The 18,726-nt window shown below is 37.8% G+C and overlaps 1 protein-coding gene across 4 annotated transcripts in view; it reads right to left on the reverse strand.

The window, feature by feature from the left end:
- Nucleotides 1–2,292: 2,292 nt before the first annotated feature.
- RASGEF1A (RasGEF domain family member 1A) overlaps nt 2,293–18,726 on the reverse strand; it is a 170,520-nt gene continuing 154,086 nt past the window's right edge. For all 4 annotated transcript variants that reach the window (XM_075758670.1, XM_075758673.1, XM_075758672.1 and 1 more), the window contains 10 exons: nt 15,344–15,481; nt 11,743–11,964; nt 11,393–11,467; nt 11,063–11,155; nt 9,206–9,308; nt 8,834–8,913; nt 7,986–8,177; nt 6,338–6,461; nt 6,014–6,086; nt 2,293–4,963 (listed from right to left, as the gene is read on the reverse strand). In XM_075758670.1, the coding sequence (XP_075614785.1) occupies nt 4,939–4,963; nt 6,014–6,086; nt 6,338–6,461; nt 7,986–8,177; nt 8,834–8,913; nt 9,206–9,308; nt 11,063–11,155; nt 11,393–11,467; nt 11,743–11,964; nt 15,344–15,481 (1,125 nt within the window). In that variant the 3' untranslated portion in view covers nt 2,293–4,938. The remainder of the gene's footprint in view (nt 4,964–6,013; nt 6,087–6,337; nt 6,462–7,985; nt 8,178–8,833; nt 8,914–9,205; nt 9,309–11,062; nt 11,156–11,392; nt 11,468–11,742; nt 11,965–15,343; nt 15,482–18,726) is intronic.

An 18,726-nucleotide genomic window follows, 5' to 3' on the forward strand; every position in this document is an offset into this window, starting at 1 on the left:
GGTTGTTAACTGGAATCCTCTGCATGGCAACAGCCCTGGGTTTTGGGGTTTTTATTTGCTTGTTTGTGATTTTGGGGTTTTTGGGGTGTTTTTTCTTCTGGTAGGTGCTACTAACAGCTTCAAGTAACTGTATACTGTTTTTGCCAAATGCTGTTTCTTACAAAACTTTTTATAAAAAGTGCTTTTTATTATTATTAGTTGTTAGAAGCCTAAGTATTCTTAATATAAGGCATGCATCCTATGAGATCAGAAACAGTATGTTTATTGGCTTAGGATTTTTAAGTTAATGTATTTTCTTGTGGTTTGAATTTCTTCCTCCATCACACTTTCTGAGGAGAAAGCAGAGTATCTGTCTGAGACTGTATCAGCAGTCCCCACATGACATAGATCTTGATTGCTTTTTAATATTTCATTATGAAAATAAACTAATATCCCAAAGTTTTTTTTGCAGCAATCAACTGCATCCATTTTCTGTGCAAAAGCAGAATGTGGTATCAAGAAGCCATGAAAATGCTGATGTTACAAATTGCTTGTAACATTGGAAATACTAGAAACATTTAAATTCTTTACTGTTATGAATAATGTAACACAAATGGTTACACTTTAGATCATACCTCCAAATTACTGCAGAAGTAAACCCCCGAATGTTGTTTCTCTCTTCCAAAGCCCACCTTGGGGAGCAGTGAAGGCAGGCAAACCTTTGCAGTGTCAGGGAACCTGTATTGGAGGCCTGTTGAAATGTGCCAAGACCTGAAAGCATACCCGGTTATCTCTGCCTTTCCAGGGACAAGCATGGAAGGAAGAATTGAAAGCAACTTTGCTTATGTGTGCATGCTTGCTGGTCTGGAAACTTCCTCAATAGCGTGCACTAACAGGTTAAGATAAAGTATTTCTGCCATTTGATTTTTTTATTTTTTTAGTTTTTAAATATCTCACTGTTCACACAGTGCTATTTTATGGCTGCAGAGAGCCATAAGACAAAACTGTTCTTCCCTATACTGTTTGCAGGCTTTTCTGACTAGTTGGGAAGCTGGGTTGCCCTGATAAAGTTGTATGTGCTGTAGACTGAAGAAGGATTTGTCTGTACATCCTCAGAAGAATTACTGATTTCCCTCCAAAAGATGTGCTAGTATCAGCTGTCAACTGACTTGTCAGCTGACTTTTGCTACAAGGGTTATTTACGTGAAGAAAGCTGTTTCTTGGGAGCTATTGACTTGATAAATCAAGTTGCTGCTATCGTAACTAAAGATACCTTATTGGCGTTGAGTTACTGTTTGTCATACTGTGGTGTGCTCTAACGGCAGTGAAGTGCCTGGAAAGCAATTTTATTGTTTACTCTTATGCCTGCGTAAATAGCTAATTTATCCTAATGACTGGATGGCATGTAATTGGAAGTGCATTTTCAAGGATGTAATATGCATATTAATTATGAGTGTGAACTGGCCATCAGGAAGGCTCTTGTCTGCTTGATCCTCTTAATGCTGGTAAACACTATTATCTTTTCTAATGAGCCATGATGACTGAAAGTAGTACAGTTCTACTCGGAGTCTGTTGTGGATGTCTGGTTACCAAACCAATTTCCCCAGTTTTCAACACTAAAAATGCTTGCAGGATCTCCGGAGCTCCTGCACTTGCAAGGCCTAACCTTTTTTAAGGGTTATCCCTGGGAAAGGGGGTAGGATGGGGAGCACTGGGGCAGTGCCTTAGGAAAACTGCATTCTCCTCACAGCTCTGTGCTTGTCTAGACCCTCTCTGACCTTGGGGAGGTGGCTTTGCCTCTGTAAAGTAGGGCATGAAAAAGGGTAGTGGTTGCAACTGAAGGTCCTGGAGTGTTGAAATGTCAACAGAATCTTGCTACAGGAAACCCTGCGGTGTGCTGCAGCCAGCAAACGTTTCTCTGCTTTCCTGTTAATAGGATAAATGTTTGGGAGGAAAAAAAAATGAAATTCAACTCTTAGGACACACAAAATGTTTTTACATAGTGGAACTGTTAATCACTTTGAGAGAATGGAAATATTCTAAAACGGGGACACTGTATCAAATCCATAAAATACTATTATAGAGAGCACATTAGAAATGGCAGCATATTGTTGGCTTAGTGTTGCTCTTGCCTTTGTTGGAAGATACTTAAATATTTCATAATGTATCTTTATAACTCGGAACTTAAATTTAAGTAATCAGTTGGTTCATTGTGACTATATTGTCTTCCACAGTTGCTTTCCCCTTGTTCAGCTGCTGGTGTGTAGCTTGATCAGTGTGCAAGTGAAAAATAACCATGGAAAAATTTAGGTCTGGTTGAAGCAAGTTTTTTTTTTTATTAATGCAAGCACATCCAGTCAAACACGGAATATCCTGCTTTATGGTACAGCTTTATATTTAGCATTTCAGCTCAGAATAGCAAAACACGGTATATAAGGAATGTATCAAACTGAGGGAGGAAAAATAAAAAGGAACCAATGTGGATACTGCGTTGATTTCAAGTATATACTAGGACTGATTGACCAGTGAAGTGCACATTCATGTGAAAGCTTTTTTTATACATTTACAGAAAGTGTTCTAAAATTGCATTTCAAATATATATTTTTTCTTAAATTTTAAGCATCCCTTTTAAATTTCAATTACATAAACAAAGCTGATATACAATCCCTCTTATAGTGTCCGACAATGTTACTAGCTAGAACATCTCTGAAAGTGCAAAACACTGTAATAATACAGTATAAATATTCTTACTCTAATCCAGGGCTGAAGGTCAGGACTTCAGCACAGGAAAAATAGCAGCAGATGATAAGAATTATCCCTTCCCCTTTTCTGGGCTGTTCTTGTTAACAGTTAGCATTCTATTTCTTCCTTCTTCATGGCATAACTTGCTTTTGTTTCTCTTTGATGTCAATGCTATAGGAATAGCAAAGTGTTGATTTATCTCCCTTCCTTACCCCAACTTACTTTTCTAATTTTAAGTAATTGTCAAGGGGGGAGTGGAACAGGGAGAGAGGGAAGGCTTTTTAATTTTTTTACTACACTACAGGGCCAATACAGCAAATAGTTTCTCCTAAGTGATTGCGGATGCTCTATGAAACAGTGGCACCGCTCTTGGTTGTAGGCACTCGGCAAGAAGAATCTGCTGGACCCTTGGTCCAGCAAGTGTCCTGCCCCTTCTTTAACAGAAGGCAGAATAAGATAAACCCCATCTACTTAGTTGATCATTTTTAAAGAAGCTTGTGCAGGGGTCCTCTGTGGGGCTCTATGAGGGAGGCTGTAACCACTGTGAACTCTAGAGGGCCTTGTTTAAGGAAAGAAAAATAATCTAATATTCTGGCTCAAGTCATTGTCTTTACAAATACCCAGCCCTCAAGCGTTAAGGAAACAATTACTGGAAAGGACAGTAGATATTAATGGATAATAATTTGTTCATTCAACAAAATAGGTTTTAATCTGAGCCTATTTTTATTTTCTTAATTCAGAGATCAGATGAGAAAGTAAGTCCTGAACTGTATATTTTTTTCCTGGAAATGAATACCTTGAATCTTAATATCAGCTCCTCAGGTGCTCATTTGGGTAGCCAAATAAGGTGTAAACTCAAGGCTAAAAGGAGAAATTAGAAATCGTAAGCATCAGCAGGTTTACAGCTCATCTCTAATTTTGGTACTGACTTGGGTTCAAACCTTTGAACCCATTTCTTATGGTGTTTTTCCTCAGATTTCAACGAGTTCTGGCCCAGACAGTTAATCATGGCTTGCAAAATACTAGAAAAAGCTTGATATAAGTTGGTCTTTGCTTTAATTGTCTATAAGTGCAGGCTAGCATTTTCAAAGGAAACAAGGGAATTAAGTGCCCAGTTCAGTGGTGATGAACTCTTAAGCTTCTCTGGAAATTTTAGCCTTAACTTCAAATTGGACAGCTGAGTTTACTTCCCTCTCCCTAGCTCGTGTATGATCTTTATTTTCCAAAAACTGTTTTCAAAAAAACATATTGAGCCTGTTTTGCAGAGATAATCTAGGTTAGACATCCTTCTTTTCAACATAAGAAAAAAACCTCCCTGATTTTTAAAAAGGAAAACACAAACTATTCTGACAGCCAGAATTTAAAGGATAGTTCCCAAAAGTATTAAAACTTAGACATGTGTGCATCCTCACACATGCACGCACACATACTCACACACAAACGCACGTCCCCCAGCAGTTACCCCATCTTATCTCTTTAAATCATGTAACAAAAATATGTTTGCTGCACCATCAATGTTACAGGCAGGTATACTCTACTTCATGTGCCATATTCTCCATTTTATTTAAAAAGTACTTTGTAGCTGGTTTCAAGACATCCATATTTTTATTTTCTTTACTTCCAGTCCAGCGTAATAGAAGGTACACTAAACGATATCAGTACCTTGTAAGGCACTATTTTCTGATGTAGGAGAGGAACACGCTTAGGGCAGATGTCTAAGGCCTTGACTCTACAAACATTTACTGACACGTGAAGGGTATCGCTAATTTGAAGGAGACCCTTCACCTCAATGCTAGAGAGACCTATTGAGTGTTCTGTAGGATACTGGTCCAATGGAGTATTTAACCTGAACACTGGCTTTAGTTGGGATGTGTGTTTTAATTTTTAATTTATTTTGGTGGAAGTAATAAAAAAAAAATAAAAATTTGGATGCTGATAGAATAAGATCTCCCCAGGGATACCATCTCCCATGATACATTTCATCTCTGAGAACAGGGCCCTGCCCTTGTATTTAAAATAAAAAACCAAAACCCCTTCACTTAAGTGCCTTAAGGTTGACATGTGAAATATTTACCACATTTTATTTCATAAAAGTTACTGTATATACAAAAGAGACCTCAGCCAGTGAGGTCTGTCTTAGCTCAGTCCAAGTCTTTCAGGTTGTAAAAACACATTCATACGATGTGCTTCAAAGTCTGCAGATCAGATCCAAAAATCTCAGGCTCTATTAAGCAGAGTTGTCCTAGAAGAAGTAGTAATAAGAAAGAAAATTACCTTTTCTATCATGACAAAAAGTCTTACGCTTTTGGTAAAGGTTGGCAATAGATCTGTCTTGCATCATTAGCTGGAAGCCTTTCTTCAAGGGATGTATTTTCAGCTGCTATAAACTGGAATACATCTGTGCATTCCAACAAAGATGCTGACTTTAAATGGCAATTTAACCTTTGTAACATTACTTCAGGCCCTTAAGATGTGCTTGGGTAAATAACATGGTCCTCTGTCATCCTAAACTATTTCTTGCTGAACAGCGTCGGATTTAATGCAAGGTATGTTGGATGGGTGTCATAAGTGAAAAGCTCATGTGGACTTCCTAAGAAATGCTGGGATCACTGGGAAACAGTCTCTGGTCTAGGATAATACGGTCATAATGTATCTCATCTGCAGGTCAGGACATACAGACTTCTTCATTCTTTATCTGGTACAGATAGGGCAAATCTCAATGTTTAACATGATTTACATAGGTCTAAATCTCTCTTTCTGCCTTGACCTTAGTATTAGAAGAAATCTCATCTAAATTAACTGATCTCATCATGCATATGGAAGAAGTGTTTCCCCCTCTCAAAGAGGAAGGAGTAGTCATTGAGACTTTCTCCTTTAAGAGTAGGCTGAAAATTAGGGTATTCACGTAAAATTTCATCCTTTTATAAGATTTGTAACTGCATAGGTATGATAAATGATAGTACCTTCTTAGTATCTTTATATATTTGCTCCCCTGAGAAAAGCATGTCTGGAAACTGCTACAAATGTAGATTCTTTCACTGTAATTGATAGCCTAAACAAAGCATATTCACTTTCATGGTCCCAGCAGTGATCTTGCAACCTCAACTGACCTGGCTGGAAAAGCTGTATCAAAATCCAAGCCATACTGAATTTTTTCAGATTTGAATTTTGAAGAACAAATAAGTCTATTTGGGGTAAAATGGCCATAAACTGGATATGGAAATAGGAGAAAGGAAGTTGATGATCGCGCGCCTGCATGCAAAAAGACTCATGTTCTGAGGAAGCTTTATACCTGAGTGTTTTCCAGCTGTCTTTTTCCATGTGGTTTTCTGGACCTTCGCTTTCAAAGGATGCAATGAACAGAGCTAGTAAATAAAATAAGAGCAATCAGATACATGGGTTCCTTAACTGAAAAAATAATAATAAACAGTTACAATATAGCAGGTGTAACTTAGCAGACTTCATAATGAAGTTTATTCTCATCAGAAGCCGACACACAAGTGATAATACATACTTATCAAATATTTTTTTGCATGTTAATTTTTTTCACGTGTATATTCTGTCTGCATTTCAACAAGTGGGAAGACCCACTATAGTGTTCAATAAAGGATTTTACCTTCTTCGCTATAAATGGGTGCTGTGAGTAGATAGCTCTGGATCTTCTTGTCTTTTTCAAAAGGGCACTCAACCTGCTTCCACGTCAGGAAATCATGAATCTGTCTTGAAATTTCCCAGAATTTCTGCATGAGGTAATTAAAAGAATATTATTAAAATCATATTTGTTTTCTTTCAAATATTACTTCTTTTGTTTCAATTTCAGAATTGTTCTTATTCATGCTTTTTCTTTTATTATCCCTCACTCAGTCTTCTTCCTTATTATCCTTTCTTCTTACTGCTCTGTCCTTGCCCTCATGCTCCTAATTCATCATCTGTGGTTAGCCTCTCAAGTTTACAATAGTGTATCCCTGTTAACTACCAGGTCTTTCGTATTCAATGCTTTTCATCATCAACCTTTTCTTCCCATATAACAGTGCTATTGGCTTGTTTTCTGTGTCTTATCTCTAAATTAGCCTGCGAATGGAACTAGTCAGTAAATATTTTTATTTACTTTTTACATTTCCAACCTTCAACTTCAATGAAATGTGACATACCTGATTTTTTCATAAAGCACTTAAAAATTTTAAGAAATAATCAAAGTAAAACACAGATTCTATAGATATCCTTTCCTTCCTAGGATTTTAAGAAAAGCATAATTACTTAGGGTTTGCCTTGTATATTCGGTGTGCCCCCCCTCCCTCTACCGAGCCTGAATAATGACAAAAAAATTTTCAAAAGTACTTTTGACAGGCTGCGGTCTTTTGGACATGTATGTTTATTACTCAGGAAGAGAATCCAGAACCTATAGAAACTCCCCTGAAGATCTGCTAAATCCATTTGCTGGTTATGTGTTGTGTTTACAGCTAGCTAACCTGATGAGGTTAAATCAGCTAACGCTGATGATTTAGGGTGAAGTTACCTATTATAATTTGATCAGATATGATGGCTTGCTGCTGCAGCAAAACTTACTTTGCTTTCTTTCCTGCCTTCTGCTGCCCCCAATCCCTTTTGAACATAAGGCAGGTGCAGGGCTGAGGAGTGACGAACTGTTGTCTGCCGTTATACATGGTACACTAAAATTCTTGCACTTTTTGATTTCAAGTTTTCCTTTATTTTAAATGTTCACAACGTTCCTTGAAGAGATTTCCCTTACCAGTTGGCTAACATTAGACTACTTCTGTATTCCTCAAGTAATTTTTAATGCTGGGGAGGGTTGGCTTCTGAAATTCTTATTTTCTTCTCAATCATGCATCAGTTTTGGTAACAAATTAATGTTACTCCAATCAGTTCTGCTTATGTGAATTTTATGTTTTGTAGTGCCTCTGTCCCATTTAATGTAAAAAAAAAAAACAAAAACAAACCTCTATCTAAGTATACTTTAATCTTTTAATTGAAGGCAATTACATTCCAGCAGTTTTATAGATTCTCTTCTGTATAAGCAACTGTGGATCTACTGGATATGTAATATATACATGGCAACCGCAAGGGCTAGCTTTCACAGAAATCTGGTGAGATCATTTCCCCTAGATAATGATGTCCCTTTATGTCTAGATCACAGCAACGCTAAAGGAATTGGTAATATAATGAGTTAGAGGTTCGAAACTGGCAAATGCTTGTAATGTACAATGCTTAACTAGCATTACAGTTTCTATAATGCAAAGTCTTACCTTGAAGTTTATCTGCCCATTGGGCAAGCGGTTCGTATGTATTTTGTGCAGAAAGTAGATATCTTTAATAAACAGGTTGAAAACTGGGATGACTATTTTCTCTCGATTGCTGTTGGCAGTCTGAGATCGTTGTGCTGCTCCTTGCAGGGCTGTGCGGTAATTACAGAAGTTGCTGGATGGATCCATGTGATGCTGTTTTTATGGGGGATAAAAGGCAGTCAGGTAATACATGTTACCTAAATATCAAAAGCTTTGATCTAACAATCAGAGTGTTCATTCTTTATGAATTTGTTGGGCTCCTTTTTAAACTTTCAAGATAGAGTAGCTTATACTGATCAGGTCTGGATTCAGGTTTTTCTAACTTCTATCTTGTTTGAAAGGAGTGTTCTGTATCGGCTTTATATCTATGCTTTGCTTCAGTGGTTAATGGAAGACTGAAAGGAAATGATAAATGACTAATGGAAGAAAAACAAAATTCTAACTTGCTGTCACCAGTCTTTCTGATTACTATTTCCATTAAGTTTTGTTTTCATTCAGATCTCCACTAGATGGAGTACTCTAATTAGTTTTACGGATAACAAAATGGCATTCACTTGAGTGAAAAGTACCTTGATGTTAAATTGGGAAAAAATATGCTAGGAAGAAATAACCTAAAGAAAACTTGCATCCACTTTTTTTTTGCAGGCAAGTAGGGAGTTTGAAATTCAGCAAACGCTTTCTCTAATATTTGTATGCTGGTGACCACTGACAGAGGTGCCTCTGTGATCTCTGACTTGATTTCATCCAAACCTCTGCTGTGGAATCACTACTTGGTGGATTTCTATATAAAGTTTAAACTTTAGACATACCTCTAAAACATCAAATTTGGCTGTTTTGACCTTGGACCAAGTTTTCTTTAGCCGTGCCACAGGACTCAAGTTCATGCCAGCTGAATGGAAAGAGAAGAGACAAAGAAGGAAACAGTTGAAAAAAAATAAAATAAGGCTAATGTAACTGTGTTTGTGTATCAGCACCACACAGTGGAAGGCAGTTCATTCTGGCAAACCAAAGTTGTAGCTAACACTCATGCACCCACACATTAATCTGTCACTGGTGCATACTGCCCCTGTAGAAGTGTGCATGCTGATGTGGTCAGCCAGTTTAGGGCAAGTATGGGCTTGGTCTTGCCAATCAGGTTGTAAAATGGTGTGCCTTTTGTCAGCTGTGTTAAGGATACTCACAGATAATAGCCATCATTGAATTGAAGTTTCCAATATTGAAGCATTCTCTTGCCACATCAATGAAAAATTCCACCATTCTTGTACGCTGCTTTTTCTTCACAACCTGAAAAAACCCCAATATCTGTTAAGAGGGAAGGGATGGCCTGAATTTTGGATGGGATGTTCAGTCAAAGGCCTTGTAACAGGCTGCTTGAATAGACATTTCAAGACTTTATCCAGCTAAATCTTATGATGATATAGGCCTGAGGGTATTTTGTTAAGATTAATTTTTAATAAAATAGCCAAAGTATTTGGGGCTACTATCAATTATTTGTCCAGTTCGGGGGGACTGTAAATTTTTGCTTATGTATAAAGTTCAATGTCTTGGGGAATCTTGTATAAACAAGCTGGACACTTTCAGCAATTTCCTGTTACTGGAAAAAGGACATAATATTCTTTCTGATAGCAGCTTCATATATGCAAAAAATTTAAACCCCTGAAGAAGAGGGGAAAGTAGTGGACAGACTAAAGACCAGGGGCATGTAACCTGAATGTGAGAGAGAATAATCGCCATGTCCTGATTTTCTCATTTTACTGTCTATACTCTTAAATGACCTCTTAAGAGCAGGTACTGATGATGATCAAATATACAAATCCCCACTCATGCAAACATGCAAAGGATCTAGGAAGTGATGCTGAACATCTGCATTGCAGATTCTTTTATAAATGGCAAAGCAAAATTAATATATAGCACTCTCCAAACTTTGTTTCCAAAAGCCATCATTTTTTATTTTTTTTAAAGTAGTATTATTGCCTAGATTATGTTTATTCATCAAAATCTTTCCCATATTTAGTTCTAAAAGTTCGGCCTGGCTTATAAAAAAAAAAAGGCTCCTGAGTGGTGACTGCAGATTCCTTCACCAGGGAATTCCTTTTTTCTTTTTTCAAAATAACCTCTTACATAAATACTTCAGTTTCTGTGCCATATCAAAAGAAAATGGTTCAGTAGTCAATGGCTTGTCTTAGCCCTTGGTATGCTAAAACCTTTTGTTTGACTGGTTTACTACATGTATTGACCATACTGGCCAGCTCTGGAAGATACCTTGGTGTGTTTTTGTAGTAAGCTTCTGTGAGAGCAAGAAAGCTTAAGAGATTAGGATCAATATATCGGACACATGAAACTGCAGTAGGCAACTGGATTTCCACAGAAGAGCTACTGATCAAGCAGGAATAGGGAGGAAATTTCCCATTTGATAGAATTGGTGCATCTTAATAGAAATCCATAAAGGATGAACACACCTTTTTTTTTAAAGAAAAAAAAGGTTTTCTGGGGCAGTATACCTTCCATTTCTTTGCTGCTTATATGATAGAAATTACTTTAAACTCTAATAAGGCTGTTACCCCTCTTTTTTTTTAAACTTTCCAGTAGTCCACTTTCATTCCAGACTTCTGAAGAAAGTTTATTCCTGATTTTTCTACAACAAGAATGAATATATGACAGTGCTAATGATATCTAAATGCAGTGGAAGAACAGCTGTTTATCGGTAAATTTGTGTTTAAAGATAAGTATCTTTGAGAATTTATGGGTATATTTAAAAAAAAAATAATTGAAAAGAGCTCCTGGCTCAAACTCCACACAAGTTCTACTTCACTGCATGACTAATGCTACTATTGAAGCTACATAAAACTAGAGAATATATGCAAAGCCAACCATAGCCATGGACTCTTAATCATATAAGCATGCAAATAATTTAATGCTTGAGTAATGCTATTATCTTTAATTGCACTAGTAATGTTTAAATCTCTATTAGACCACTGCCTGCCTTTTGTTCTTAAGGCCAGGATCATTTTGCTATCTTATTTTCAAAGAATACCTACCCGACAAATCTCTGTAGCCACCAGCATGCTGAGACAATTGAACCAGTTGTCGTAGGCCTCCAAATTATAGGTTTTGGTCACATCGCCTCGGCACTAGAAGAGAACAGGCCACATGTTAATCCTATCCTGTATGTCATGATAAAGTCAACATACCAAAAGATAACTTCCTTTTCATGTCTTCATAAAATCTTTTTTGGGTATTTCTTAAGGCATGAGCTTAAAGAAGGTTAGAAAGCGTCAGCCTTTCTTGCACAGGGTATACTTGAATCATGGAGGTCATTTACACTGGTTATTCTTTGTTTCTTTTTCCCTCTGTACCCCTTCTTGTACCTTGTGATTATCCAGGGAGTCCATGTGGCTGACAATCTGCATCAGATCCTCTGGGTAAATGTTGCTCACCCTTTCCTGTGTTTGGAGAGATAAGAGATTGTCACTGTACGGACAAACAGGGAGTTCAGTGAAAAACACATCAATAAAGCCAAAGCTAGGAGAATGTTTTGGTAACTTTAATCTCCTTACAGTGAAGATGTGTGAGTGTGTTTATTGGTGTACCTAACTGGTCTTGTTCGTTACTTGGTATTCTTTGATTGAAACAGGAGAGGCTTTCAGTGAAGCTATAGCAAAATTCATATTGATGAGTACATGGAAAACGAAATAATTCATGAAAATTAGTGTCTCACCAGTTCAATATAGGTCAGTTGCTGTGCCAGGATCAGAGGGTCACAGCATACACTCAAGATGTCCTTTTGAGTTGACTGTGGCTTGGTTTTGAGGATGGTGCCTTTGTCAGTAACAGGCTGCCGGAATTTCTCTCTGATTTCCTGGTACTGGCTCCGCGTGGAGAGGGCCATCAGGAGGTTCTGTGTCATCTGGCTAATGATCTTTTTCACTGTTCCATTTTCCTAAGCACAAGGCAGAAACAATGACTGCTAAAACCCGTTAGTTCTTGCAGATGCAGATCGCCAAAGAAGTTCTGACTGGGAAAAAGAAATGCCTATTATCCATTTTCTTTCAACTTATCTGAGCTGATCATCCTGTGACAAATGAAACTGTCCAAACTACCTGCACAACTTCATAAAGACATTGTTATGTCTGCCTGCCTTCCCAACTCTATTTCACTTGCTTGGCTGGTCCACTCCTTGGGGCAGATTTTGGCTAGTACCTCATTTCAAAGGCATCAGGGTAAACAGCTTAAAAGCAGATGTAGTGAAAGGTGGTAGATTTGCTCGCACGAGGTTTTTTGGGTTCTCTATGTACCAACTGCCAAAAAGCACTTTCTCCTTCTGATCAGACCCACTGATGATCAAGTCTATTTAGCCCAGGCAGAATCCAGGGAATTCACATTATGTCCAGGAATACACTGGCTTGGCTTGGAACAACTATAGCATCTAAAGATTTAGCTAAGAGCACAATATAAATCATATTCTTGGATAACTAAAATGCCTTTCTGTTCATCAAGTGCAGATTTTAAACATAGGATCTATAAGGATACATGCTGGTGAGCCACAGAAATACAATCCATCCACTCAGTGCTTTGACAACTAGGGCAAGCTGAATTCTTTCTACCACTGATTGTTTGTGTCCTATATACACTTCTCTGAGGTCCACCCCAAAGGGCTAACTTGATCACTTTCCTATTCCTCCATTCTTCCTGTTACTACTTTAAATGACCCAGGTTCTCCAACCCTGTTCTTCCCATGCATGGAAAAACTAATTCCACCAAAGGCAGTCTTTCTCTTTCCTACGCAACTGTTCTCTTGCTTTCATGCAAATGATTTCTCTTGAAGTTAGCCACAAGGTTAACGGTTAGTTTACAACCTGCTGTGTTGGTTTCTGCCAGTCAACTGGATGTGTGAGAAAGAACTGCAATGAATCTGTGATAGTTCCAAGAAGCCACTAATGTGCAGTGGTGACTGAAATTATGTGGCAGATGTGAGAGACGATGACGACCAAATACTTGTATATTGCATGCTATAATTAAGCTATAATAGTGTCAGAATGTTGCTTTACAAGGCAATAATCTGACTCCCAAGTGAAATCAAATGAAAAGCTGAAGGCAGTGCAGCTCGTCTTGATGAGGCAACTGGATTACTGCTGAACAGCAGCTGGCTGGAGCCATTTCGGATATTGTGCTACAAGTGTTAGAAATGTCAAGGGAGAGTGGTGGGGGGACTAAAATAAAGTGCTAATTCTGTTCTCTGGTATGCTGAGCTTTCTATTGTAAATCATTTGACTTCAGTTGCTATGCCTGAACTTACTCATGTCTTTGGGAGGAAGAGGTGGCAAATGTTCTAGATGTGGATCATAGAGAATCAAATTTGAAGGCAGGTGAGAGCATCATGAATATTATGTGAAAGTGAAAAAACTGCAGTGACAAGAAAAACTATGGCTTGCTTAAGCTATTGTGAATTTATTAGTATCTTAATACTTAAACAAATGCCCCTAGAATTTTAGCAGTTTCCTTTCATTACTAGTCTTAAATTTTCTTCCAACTTTGGAAAATATGTCAATGAGTGTACAATAACTTGTCCTTGTTTGAGTTTAAACAGGACATTTGTACTTCATTTGGGCTGCAGCCCTGGCTGTAGCTATAGCTATTTGGTACGCTGAGGGCACTGGGACAAGCACCTGACCCCTTTGTGAGAGCTCTCAGTTTACTTTCTATCCTGTGTATGGAGAATAGTGTCCAAAGGGGATTTGGAAAAGTTTTAAAATACAGAATAAAACCCCAAACCAATACCATAATCCCTTGCAGAAGTAAAGTATGGGTACAAATACTGAGAGCAAGAGTTGCTTTTTGTCAGTGTCAAATTATGTTTCCTGGGGTCAGATGTGGCAGAGCTCTTCATGGATCAAGCTTGACTTGTAGCCTTCGTAAGGGGATGATAAATACGATGATGCTGTAATTAATGGATGTCATCAGATGCCTCTGACACCAGAGCACTGAGCCACTCCATGAAGATGTATTTTTCTCAAATGACAATTTATTCATATATAACTGAGTGGGAGGGAAGGGAAAGAGAAAGAAAGGCCGCAACTTCTTTCTAGTTCAAAACAACAGACAAATGAAATGCTAAGATACAGATGATAAATAAAACCTCTCCCAAGTCCCCTTTCACAGTAGCATCTCTGCCAAATCCACCTCTTCACCCTTGTCTACAAAGTGAATAGAAGGCATATTATAATCCTATTTCCTTTTCCCCTCCTACTAAGGCACTGACATTTTCATAGCAGCATCCAGGTAAACAGCTTTGATGCAACAACAGTGACATACTTCCTTTTGACAAGCTGGTAACACCTAATTGTATTGCGTCCTATCACTGATTCATGCAGTGCCGTCAAACCTGTTGTTCTTCCTTTTCCCTGTACCTGAATCAACAAAAACACATAATACAATTGTCTTCCCATTTCCTGCTAATTGTTCTCAAATATCTTGAAGTTGTGGGTTTAAAAACAAGAAGCTTCTACGTCTATAAAGTAAGCCTTCATGTTCATACGCTTTACAATTAATTCCCTTGCAGATCTTGATTATATCCTTCCTTTTGTCTATTGGTAGTTACAGTGACATTCTCAATGACTAAAGACTTTGTGAGTGTTGGGCGGGAAAAAAAAGCCAATAAAACAAAAAACAAACAGAAAACTAACAGCTCTTGTTTTATTTGAATTTGCTTTATTTCTTTGCTTTAGAAAAGCCTATTGTGAGGTCTAGCTTTCTTCATAGGCTAGAAACTCTGAGCTATTAAGACTGGTGATTGGCTAGTAGAGCTCAAATAACAGTGGAAATACTGTGTATGTCACTTCACAGCAATGAAACAGTTGCTGATTATTGCTAGGAATGAATTATTAAATAATCATCTTCACCTTGAGCAACAGTACATTTGATACAACTAGTTGATACGTCTTGCATATAGAGTAGTAACAAAGTACAAAGGATGGTCCGTCCATAATTCATTATAAAAGTTATCTATATTGTGCCATTATAGTCACTGTTCTTTCCTTTCTCCCTCTGCACCACATCCATTTTTCACATCGTCGTGACTATTCTGTCTCTTCCTCTTACACTTGGTGATTATAAACAGACAGTTTCTGCTAATGCACCATTAAGTTCATTGCTCAGCCCATGTTCTGCAGTTGCACTGACAGCTTAGCAACTACTGCTGTAGTCTGTTTAGATGATACTGCAAGCAGGAGCAAGGGTTTGTATATAATATAATAAAATATATATAAAGGTTGACAAATATTGCTTTCCCACTTAGTGTTTTTTCTCCCCTCCACCCCTACCTCATCACATTGTGTGATCCTGTGAGCAATCTCCTTCAACTCCTTCATGGATTTTTCATCTTGGAAATCATAGGGGAAAGTTTCAGTCCATTCCTTCAGGAGCTGAATGATTTTGGCAGCAAAGGATTTTAGCTTTGCCTACAAAGAAACAATGAGTTAATTACCTGACTACAGACCTTTCTGACTGCAGAGTAAATTAGCTGATGAAGGTTCGCATAAAACTAGACACACCCTTGAAAATACTTTGCATTAGTAGTAGGTGAAGGGGTATTTAACACTTAACTGTAAGCCAGATTCCTAAATAGTATGATTTGGCTTCCTTTCATGATAGCTTGGTAATGTCTCTTACCAAGAGTTTTGAAGATATTTTCAAGGTTAGTTTATAAAGCCAGGAAGATGACAGAATAGTTTACTTATTTGATTGAAGTCAATGGGACTTAAGCTGATTTTTGCCATCTGAGGCAGCAGTACCTCACCATTAAATTCAAATGCATACAAACTGCAGCACTCCACCAAGCATCTTTCATGAGAAACGTTCACAAAGACATTTTTGTTCTATAGAATTTATCAGACCCTCCAGTTTGAGCAGTATATTAAAATAAATGAATGACAAGAAAGATGTGTGTTCTTTCCATGACATCTAAATCAAAATGGACTTTGAAAATAAAAAATATTGGCTCTTACTGAAAAAGCTATCAATGATAGAAAGGGGAGCCATTTTCTAAGTTCTTCTGTCACCTGTGAATCTTCTAAAGCTTTTCATCAGTTAGATGTGAATTGGATGTCAATTACTCCACTATGATAGCAATAGAGAACAGGATCAGTAAATCCAAGGGAGTACTCTTGTAGAATGGGGAGTGCTAAGAACACTTTTAACAAACAAGAAGAATCAACACTTAATTCAGGTTATATTTATCCTCCCACTCAACGTGTGATGCACTGAGGAAAGAGAGGAAGTTTTCATTTATGTCTACCTGCCCACTTGTGTAAGCCACAGAAGTTCCACTACACAGCAGTTCCTTTTCCCCACACAGAGTGCACCTTCCTCATTGCACTCTTCATCAGCCTCTTTGGGGTTACAGAAGGTGACTTAGCATGTGAGTGTTGCTACAGGAAATCAGTGTATTTTCTTTTAAGACAAATAGAGAATGTCTTCCAAGAATTGGTAGGAAATGTCAAAACATCATCTGGTCATAGTATGTTCCAGATTCTTTAATCAAAACCAAAAGTCAACCAAACTAAGCTATTTTTCTGCATTTTTTTACATCTCACTGGTATACAGTCAATGAGAATATTAATAAGAATTTTGAAGTTAAACCATGCACCCTTGAATCCTCAAGCTGAAAATGAGCTAGTGCTCCATGTAAGTCAGAAGGGAATTTTCTTGCCTTTTTTTTTCAGAGCTGCAAACTGCATTCTGCTAGCATGCTTTTCCTAACTGTTTGTTATTGATAACATTTAATTGATCCTGCTAGTAAGAAAACAGCAGAATAGTTGGATGGTGAGGACAAAACCAACCACATCACCATTCTCTTTGCCAGCAGGAGGGATTCCTGTAAAGCAATCTCTGCCAATGCCACTCCTGTGGAGCCCAGCTTCGAGGTATTTCTAAACCATGTGGGATAGAGTTCCAGATTGTAATTGTCTGTCCTCCAAATGCCCACTGTCATCTGCCTTGGGGGAAAAAGACAATGTATACTACTTTGCTAGGAAATGCATGGAGGCTGACACTATTAAAAAAATAATCTGTAGGTGGTGATAGAGAATTAATTAGCCAGCCAGTGCACTTCCATTCAATTAAATTTAACTGGTACATGCCTACTCCACTTTTGTTTACCAAAAGCCACTACAGAAATGGGGGTTTTGTATTAATTATCCTGACTATCCTTTCTTTTTAACTTTTGAAACTGAAAAAGGAGGGATGGAGGCGGGAAAAAAATCCTTCCTTAGGCCATGGCAAGCATCTCCGTATGAACACTGACTTACCATCTCATGTATCTACTCATGAGTTGCTAGGGTTTGCTTCCTTCGTGATGGAAAGCTAGGCATCCGTTGCAAGACAAACTGTAAACCATATTACTTTTCCTGTTATTACTCTTCAGGTGTAAAAAAATCTTAATGTTTATCAGATGCTTTTAATGCTCCTGAAAATAAGGTATGCTTTCTGAGGGCAACACTAAAAAACATCAATATAGCAAGAGATTGCTGTTTCACGTGCACTCTGATGAAACCCAAAGCAGTGTGACAGGCTTGACGCACATAATTTGTGGTAACGTAGATAGAAATCACACAGTATGTGGGTAGCAGCAAGTATTTTCCTTTTTGTCATGGTTGCAATAAACCTACCAACCTACTTTTTTCTGCAGTCCTACTCCAGATGTGAGCCTCCCCTTGTGAGGCCTGACACCAGAGTTTTCTGGAACCTATAGGAATACTTCTCCCATAAATACTTCTTCGAAAAGAAAAATACTTTATTGATTTAAGTACTGTGGATCAGTCCTATTCTGCATGAGACAAGACAGACAGTACTGAGAAACAGCTACCACTTAGAAAGGAGGGCAATAGCAGCACTGTGCTTATAGGAAAGGGAGGTTTAATGACAATGACCCAGTAATGAGTATTGTTTTGATTCTTGGCTTTAAAAAGGAGAACTTACTAGTGACAAAAACTGAAAGAAATCATAATTTTTGAAGGGACTTATGTGTTCCAAGACAATCTTAATGGGAACTAGCTTCGACTTTGTCTTTTTAATTCTTACTTTAACTTTTTATTTAAGAAAATACCCTCAAAGCGCACAAATAATGCAGCACAGTTTTAACAACAGGTTTTTCCACTAAATAGTACTGTAGAAGTGCTTTTTTTCCTGTGACAATCTTGTTTAAGTCTTTCCAATCTCTAATGTGCTTATGGAGAGTAAAACTTTATCCTTTATGGTCAAGCTTAACTACTGATTTGTATGTTATCATTGATGTCTTAAACTGTGAAACCCTTACTTTTTATGAGTGGCCAAAAGGACTCTAAGTGCACACCAAGACATCCCAGAGTGTTTTTCTTTTTAATGCACTTTTCTCTGGGTTGTTTTCCATAGGACTCTTTGGCTAGCCAGTGATGTCAAAAACAAAGGAATGGTAAGTATTGTGGTGTGTAACCTCAAAACCTGGCTCCTTGCCACTTCTTCAGCTCACGTGCTATGCAGGCAACAAGTCAGCCAGCTTCTTGTTTGCTTATGCAAGTCTCTTATCCGAAATGATCAGAGCTGCTTTAACTGTTTTTGCTGGCTATTTTCTGGTATGGAGCCACTTAATTAGAAGGTGCTGGTAGCTGATGATACCTTAATGGGTTATGACTGTGAATATGTAGAGTGCCTTCAGTCCAGAATTTCT

The sequence above is a fragment of the Balearica regulorum genome, chromosome 7 (genome assembly GCF_011004875.1).
Source record: "Balearica regulorum gibbericeps isolate bBalReg1 chromosome 7, bBalReg1.pri, whole genome shotgun sequence".
Lineage (NCBI taxonomy): Eukaryota > Metazoa > Chordata > Aves > Gruiformes > Gruidae > Balearica > Balearica regulorum.